Source organism: Protomyctophum bolini (assembly GCF_963924005.1).
Source record: "Protomyctophum bolini genome assembly, chromosome: 11".
Classification (NCBI taxonomy): Eukaryota; Metazoa; Chordata; class Actinopteri; order Myctophiformes; family Myctophidae; genus Protomyctophum; species Protomyctophum bolini.
The window spans coordinates 39,721,366-39,729,645 of record NC_137872.1 but is presented as its reverse complement, the minus strand read 5'-3'; the positions used below and the strand labels follow the sequence as shown (position 1 = coordinate 39,729,645).

The 8,280-nt window shown below is 41.1% G+C and overlaps 2 protein-coding genes across 2 annotated transcripts; both read left to right on the top strand.

Annotated features, from left to right (window-relative positions):
- Nucleotides 1–1,531: 1,531 nt before the first annotated feature.
- Nucleotides 1,532–2,176, top strand: LOC308324255 (histone H1-like; the record flags this gene model as incomplete). Its single annotated transcript, XM_080776257.1, has 1 exon — nucleotides 1,532–2,176. One exon carries the CDS (start codon nucleotides 1,532–1,534, stop codon nucleotides 2,174–2,176), a length of 645 nt encoding a protein of 214 aa, XP_080632383.1.
- A 769-nt stretch (nucleotides 2,177–2,945) lies between these two features.
- LOC308324261 (histone H3.2) lies at nucleotides 2,946–3,466 on the top strand (the record flags this gene model as incomplete). Its single annotated transcript, XM_080776263.1, has 1 exon — nucleotides 2,946–3,466. The coding sequence occupies exon 1, from the start codon at nucleotides 3,056–3,058 to the stop codon at nucleotides 3,464–3,466; it is 411 nt and encodes a 136-aa protein (XP_080632389.1). The 5' UTR covers nucleotides 2,946–3,055.
- Nucleotides 3,467–8,280: the final 4,814 nt, after the last annotated feature.

Sequence of the window (8,280 nt, the reverse complement as noted above, 5' to 3'; positions counted from 1 at the left end):
CCCGGGGTGACTGTGTTTTGAGGTGAGCTTGCTTGCTTGTTTGTTTGTGTTGTTGGTCACATGTGCATATATTAAAGGTGTTAAATGTTTTGAAAATAGCTGATTATGATGTATGTTTATAGTTAGCAATTTTATTATATAATATGAATATCCATTTAAACACACTGAGAACCACTGATCTAAAGCGATGTCTTCACTGTTGTTATAAACATAACTACAGATCTATTGTATAACTATTGTGCTGATTCTGAATGTAGAGTATAAACATAGGCTACTGATGTCACCTGTGTAAATAGATTCAAAGATACTTCGGTTTGTACAACCTTGCTTATAACATATTTGTAGAGATGCAGAACAAGCTTTGTCACTCAAGCAGCAAGCTATAGCCCCAGTATGTTCCCTCAGCACTACGCTCTAAGCTCCGGAGATACCAAATGAGCGTAGGGAGAGGCTCAGAGGGCACATATGGGGCTACACTCAAGCATGGATGATCTATTGTCCTGCTAAAATAGTGTCTCACTGTCTTTATTTCTGCATAATGTTCTCCGGCCTGCCTGGTCTATTGTCTCACTAGGGTCTAGGGATATATGATAATAAACATTTAGGGTAAGTCTATATTTCAATTCAAATTAATAGCTCTATTCCACACTCCACTTTTTCTTGAGGGAAAATAAAAATAGAACCAGTGGAATGTAAGACATTTTAGAAGCGGCAAACAAAGTGTCATCATTCAATTTGTTTACTCTCCTATTGTGTATGTAAAAATAATAATAATAATAATAATACATATATATAGTTATAACTGTAGGCATTAAGTTGCCTGCAAATGTGTGGTGTTTCATCTATTTTACATTTTATTGACCTATCACCTATGTCATGTTTTGTGATACATATAATCACAAAAGTATTGCATACATTTAAATTATACATTTGAGTGCGAAATTACCTGAAACATGTCAGATTTCTCATCACAAAACAAGAGCTTAGCAGGGTAAGATAAAGTGCCAACAGCTGTGTTTGCAGACACTGGAAAGTTGTACATTAAAAACAAAAATCTTCACCACAAATGACTAGTTTTACTTTTATTTCAAACCCAGACATCTCTGCTTGCTCTTCAGCAAATATGGAACAGGGTATCATATGTTTAAACTATTTTAAAAGACAAATGACAGAGGAAAGTTGACAAACAACTGTACATGTAAGGGTGTACAAGTGAGGTTTTAGACGTCCCTAAATAAAATACATGACTCCTCAACGCTCCACATTATTTGATTATGAAGCTAAACTCGTCTGCTATCTGCTCGAGTTTTTTGTATGACTTTAATCCATTTCTTTGTATGTATTTTATTTAGTTTTAGTTGTAGAGAAAACACAACTGTCTTAGTATTCTGCAGCACAGAGTACTGACCTAGTGGGTTGAGTCTACATCGTTCTCACATATCCTTTAAGTTCCACCCCCTCCTCCTCTTACAACATTATCTACTCAGAGTTTAGTTCAGTGCATCTGAAACTCGGACCTCAAGTCTACAGCATGGCAGAAGTCGCCCCAGCTCCCGCCGCCGTCCCGGCTAAAGCCGCCAAAAAGAAGGCAGCACCCCGACCCAAGAAGACCGGACCCAGCGTCGCTGAGCTTGTCGTCAAGGCCGTGTCCGCCTCGAAAGAACGCAAAGGTGTGTCCCTGGCTGCGGTCAAGAAAGCTCTGGTTGCCGGCGGCTACGATGTCGAGAAGAACAAGGCCCGCGTCAAGATCGCCGTTAAGAGCCTGGTCGCTAAAGGCACCCTGGTTCAGACCAAAGGTGCCGGAGCATCTGGCTCTTTCAAGATGAACAAGGAAGCACCGAAGGCAAAGACACCCGCGAAGAAAGCAGTCAAACCCAAGAAGCCGGCAGCCAAAAAACCCGCCGCGGCAAAGAAATCCCCGAAGAAGGCAGTGGCCAAGAAACCCTCAGCCGAGAAGAAATCTCCAAAGAAGGCAAAGAAGCCTGTAGCTGCAAAGAAGCCTGCCGCTGCAAAGAAGCCTGCCGCTGCAAAGAAACCAGCAGCCAAGAGTCCCAAGAAGGCCACAAAGAGTCCCAAGAAGGTGAAGAAGCCCGCCGCCGCCAAGAAAGCCCCAGCAAAGAAGGTAGCAAAGCCCAAGGCGGCGAAACCCAAGAAGTCAGCCGCAAAGAAGAAGTAAACGTACACAAACAGCCTGTTTTACCCCACAAAGGCTCTTTTAAGAGCCACCCACAACTTCATTTAAAGAAAGTTCCTTTATTTAATATAGTTGCCATGTAAATATGTTTAGAGAAACAGAACCTTCGACAAAATAATGTGATTACTTATGCCCATGTTTATTTATTTATATTAGACATGCTTCAACACCATCCAGCCGAAATAAATAATTCAGCAGTTCTATTCTATTTGGTATCATGTACAGAATGAAGTGAAGAATAATCTTATACATAAAAGCTTACACAGTCAGGGCGGCATCAGTGCTCTGTTGCTGGTTCGTTACTGGGCGTGTTTATTAAATATTTTTATAAAGAAATCAGCTGTTGCTTAACAGTCTATTTCATAAGGGACTCTAGTATCTCAGACAATATGAATTCATTGTAACCTACAATTGAGCGCATAAATCCCAACACCCATAATCAAGCCAGTAACCAATAACCATGATAAGGGGGAACAGTGCAGCAACAACATGAGCAATGTGTGGCCTAGTCCAAATTGAACGAGAGAAGGCATGTTTTAAACACAATTTGTGTATGTATACAAAATCCGGGAAAAACGTTAAAAAATACTGTTAAAATATTACAATTATTTCAATATGTTAATATGTTCAACTTTGTAAAAGTCTATGTGCGGCTGTACGCCCCACCACTCATAGAATCGGACGAGTGCGCGGGCTCAGTGAGTATGAAATACCCACCAATCACTACTAGGGGCGCAAGCGGCTCCTCCCAAAGAAGGAGGTTTCTGACCAAAGACCAATCGGAGAAGGTCAGAGCCGATGACATAAAAGGCTGCAGCTTGTGCTCATATTTTTATTACAAGTCCAACTTTAAAGAGAGACATGGCAAGAACTAAGCAGACCGCTCGTAAGTCCACCGGAGGCAAAGCGCCCAGGAAGCAGCTCGCCACCAAGGCAGCTCGCAAGAGCGCGCCGGCAACCGGTGGAGTGAAGAAGCCTCACCGTTACCGTCCCGGTACAGTGGCACTGAGGGAGATCCGTCGTTACCAGAAATCCACCGAGCTGCTGATCCGCAAGCTGCCCTTCCAGCGTCTGGTGAGGGAGATCGCCCAGGACTTCAAGACCGACCTGCGCTTCCAGAGTTCCGCCGTCATGGCTCTCCAGGAGTCTGCCGAGGCTTATCTGGTCGGTCTGTTTGAGGACACCAACTTGTGCGCCATCCACGCCAAGAGGGTGACTATCATGCCCAAAGACATCCAGCTGGCCCGTCGTATCCGCGGAGAACGTGCTTAAATTATCTGTCACTGACACAACCCCAAAACGGCTCTTTTAAGAGCCACCAAATGTGTTATTTTAAGATAATTTTTCCTTTATACACTTCATGCACGTTCAACTAACGACAAAAAGCCAGAATCTGCTCATTATTCAAAATTCTATTCTATCTACTCAACTGCTACATTAACTACCGGTAATACGTGTCCGAAATATCTACGCATAGTTGCATGTATAATGCCTTTCGTTTAGCACACATTTATTTTGCACGAGATGAAATTTAAATCGTGCCTTTATATTGTATGGTTTAATTTAAGTAGTTATCCTACTTTTAATAATCAGAAATATATGATACAACTAACTCAAGTTTAAATGTGATCAACGTGCAAATTATTTAAATTACTTAGACATTCAGCTCCACCTTGTGGTGGAGAGGTGTCATTGTTCCATTGTGTTGAATGATGCTTCACACAAACCAAATCAGATATTCAGTCCTGGAATGAGACTCTTCTGTACAAAGCAGGTGTAGAGAGTTTTGGTGTAAATCTAATCTACATAATAATATATAGCCTAACTATACATTTATCTTTGTGGTCCTTTTGGGGGAAAGGGGAATAAAACAGAATACCATTTGTATTTTTCCCTGACCGTGTTCCTTTTGGAGAAGGGGGCAGGAAACAAAGATAACAAGAAACAAAAACACGAAAAACCCAACCAATACAAACTAGATGTTGTCTTATTTTTAACCTATTCTAATCTAAACGGTGGATATATTTAAAATATTAGGTCATGTTTATCAGCCAACCATCTTTTTAATGTGCATTTAAAGTTTTCGAAGGAACTGATCAGCTTGAGGCTGGAAGGCAAGTCATTCCACTGTAGTGCTGCAGAATATAGGAAAGATGATTTTCCCATATTGCTGTAAAAATGGCAGGGATTCAAATCAGTAGGGCTACCTCTGGTGTAGTGCTGTACAAAGCAAGTGTAGAGTTTTGGTGTAAATTTAATCTACATAACTATCAGTGGCTTCTCAAAGTGGAGGTGGGGGATGAGCATGTTTCTAGTATTTGTGGGGGTATTCAAAGTGTGCTAAATGTATTGTCTAACTATAACGCACATGTGCCACAGACAAATCCTCAGTGTCAATGCTAACATAACTGGGTCTGGTACACAAGGTTGGTGCGTGGCGTTTTAAAGACCTTTCTTGCAATAGTGTGCCAGGTTTTATCTTGTAGTCCAAAAGCTGAAAGGCTTCTTTTGTTTAAAGTGGGACATTTGGTATATAGTATTTTTTTTTATTGGCCTAAAATATTGTATACATACAATATGCCGGCATTGAGCTTTTTTGGCATTTTTTTAGCAAAAGAATGCTGCTATTTGTACCAAAATGACCACAAAAGCTTTATACCCTAGTGTATAGCATAACGATGCAATGTATATCTCTGTTTGCAAAATGCTGCACCCCCTCCAAATGTATACTTTTCCCATTTTGATTCGATTTTGACACTTGCTTTGGCAATGTAAACACATGCCAATAAAGCTCATTTGAAATCAATTTCATTGTGTCGTTATTATAGACTAGATTATAGACTATTCAAACTCTAGACGGACCTGGCCCAAAATTATTAGTGCAGTCGAGCCCAGCAGCCTGCAAAAACTCAACAGGACCGAAAATGAAGGACCGGCCCTGGGCCCTCATCAAACCCTGTACACTCAAGAGAATGTCCCCGCTACCACCCTTTAGATCTCCATCTACTGTATGTGGAGCTGACCTGTTCTGACATTCCATAATGTTGATCTGACCTCATCAAACCCTGTACACTCAAGACATGTTCCTTATATGGCCACTACAGAATTCATTCCATGTTGATTCCGACCGTCCATGTCAAAGCACCAGCGCTCTCCCAGCAGTCTGCCATCAACAAGGCGAATGCGTGCACGCAACCTCGCCCTTTAGCTTCTCGCCCTCATGCGTCTTACTGGTTTTATTTAGAGCTCAATGTTGAGTTAATCATGAAATGTTTTGCAGCATGATGTGTCATGCATCATGAACTATCTAGGCCTACCTAGATGTGTGTTTTCTCCATAATCAAATATACAGGATTGTAGATTTAAAAACGCTTAGTTTTCTGATCACAGTGAGTCATTTGTCCAAAATGAATCAAGTTTTCCCAACAAATGGCATTCTGTCATTGGAATTTGAGATCAACTCCACCATCATGCTTTCCTTGAACAGGAGTGTGTTTACTGCGGTCAGAAAATGTATTGACAATTCTGCTGCTGGCCTATTTATGCTGATGTTCTCCCAAACTGTTCACCCCTGACACTTATTTTATTAGTTATGGATTCTTGCAAATATCCTCATCCCTAATGAATATTGACAATTTGTGAATCCACTTTTGCTATTGCCTTGGTCGTGGTTTTTGGTTCAATGTTTTTTTCAAAATAACATTTATATTGAGTAATGCCATTTAAAATGTAATAGTAAAAAAAGATGAAAAAAACTAATCTAATAACGCGTCCACCTTTACATCATCAGAATTATCTCATTGTGCAATTTTTCAATTGCCTAGTTACATAAATTAGCAAGACATGAAGTCATGAAATGTAGAAATAAATATGACCCAGTGCAAATGTTCGGAAGGGTAGTGATAATACATCACATACATATTAATACATTATTATTATGATATAGAAGAATAGAGCAGAGCAAGGCAGATTTTGTCACTGAAAAAAAAAAAAAAAAAAATACAAACGCGATAAAGCTACAGTAGTTTTGTGTGTGTGTGTGTGTGTGTGTGTGTGTGTGTGTGTGTGTGTGTGTGTGTGTGTGTGTGTGTGTGTGCGTGCGTGTGTGTGTGTGTGTGTGTGTGTGCGCGCGCGCGTGTGTGTTGTGGGGGGCGGAGTTAGCCCACAGCTCGCTCTGCATGTCCTCCCTTACGTCCTCAGAACACACATAAAAAGGCAGGCTCTGAGCTCTCAAATCACTCAGTTTTCTAACTGCAACTACAGCTGAACTCAAAATGTCAGGAAGGGGGAAGGGAGGAAATTTCTTCGAGTGTTTATTATTCTAGAAGTAAACCTAACCTACTACAAAATGAGTGGTCGAGGAAAAACTCAGTTTTCTAACTGCAACTACAGCTGAACTCAAAATGTCAGGGCGAGGATCCCTATTAGCTATGCCCTAGCTATGGCTTCTTCATTTGCCTCCCAGTTCTCCAATAACTGGGCAAGGCTAAAGTACACTGGTGAGGCCGAGCTCCCGACAAGGGAATTTGTCGGCAAAGAACTATTGTTCAAGTCGAACTTAGTCTGTGCAAAGGACATTTATTCTTTTATTGCCTTGCCAAACCGACGTGAGTTTGAACTGTGTTTCTACCAGGAGTCGACACTCCGTCGCTTCCTGGAGCAGTATGAGTTTGACAAACTGCAGGAAACATGGACGGGCTGGTCCATTGAATCCTCTGTTAATATAGGGACAGTGAACGTTGTAGTCAAGTTCTGGACCGGCCGGGTCTCAGATCATGATGTGGAGCTGTACCTAAAACGGTACTGTTCAATAAAAGAGCAGCCATACAAACCACTCGACCAGTTTGGGATCTGGTATGGAGTACGCAAGTATAAGGTTGAACTCAAGCACGATGAAAAAAAGCAACGTATGTCACTGCCAAGCTCTATTTCCCTGGGCCCATACAACGGGCGGATTTACTATCCTGGACAGCAGACGCGGTGTTTTGTGTGCAACAGCACGGAGCACCAGGTCCGAGAGTGCACACAGGTGAAGTGCTGGAGATGTGGGACCTTGGGCCACAAAGCCAAAGAGTGTACGAACGACGCTGAATGCAGCCTGTGTGGAGAGAGGGGACACTCCTTTTTCCAGTGCCCTCAGTCCTACAGCAACAAGGCACGTGCAGAGAGGAAATAGTTTACTATACTATGTGGAGATTTTAATGCTTATACTGATGATAATGACAGGATTTCGTCTCAACCTTTGAATGCCCGGGTTCGCAATAGAGAAGGTATAGCCCTTAAAGAAATGAGCGAATTGTGTGGTGTGAGAGATGTGTTTAGGATATTGCATCCAACTGAGGTCGGCTATACTCGCTTTGACAGAAATGTCAAGACAAGAATAGACCGCATATATATAAATGATGATATTAGCCCTATATACTATAAGACACGTGTCTTGGTCAATTCAGATCATCTAGCAGTAGTAGTCCTCTTGAGGTTTGGCAAGACCGAAAAGAAGGGTTTTTGGAAACTAAATGTGAACTGTTTAAATAATAATGACGTGCTTACAGAGTTAAAAAAAGAAGTGGTTATTGCCAAAAGCTTAAACGTCTTAACTAACTCATATGTTGACTTATGGGAAACCACTAAAGATAGGCTAAGATACTACTTTAAATACAAATGTAAAATATTGAATCAAGAGCTAAACGAAATATATAGTACACTGATGGCTGATTATATAAATCTAAAAACTAAGGGAAATAAAAATGATGAGGATAATGATAAACTAACTGAAATGGAATCTGAGTTGGCCAAATTAAATGATGTCTCCCAGGGCCTCCGCCTACAGGCAGGCATGGGTGACACAAATGCGTCCAGCAATGCACTTTGTCTTATAAATATGCATAAAAAGAAACTCCAAAGTAAACATGTCAGCGCGATTTTAAATGAAAATGGTGATATGGTAGAGGATGAGAGGATGAAAAGAGAAACTGTTAGGAATCTCTGTGAAAAGATGTACCAGAAAACTATGATTGATGAATATAAATTGCATGCCTTCCTTGATTCAGTTGATTTGAGGGAGGTTGGCCGTAACTCTACGGGTG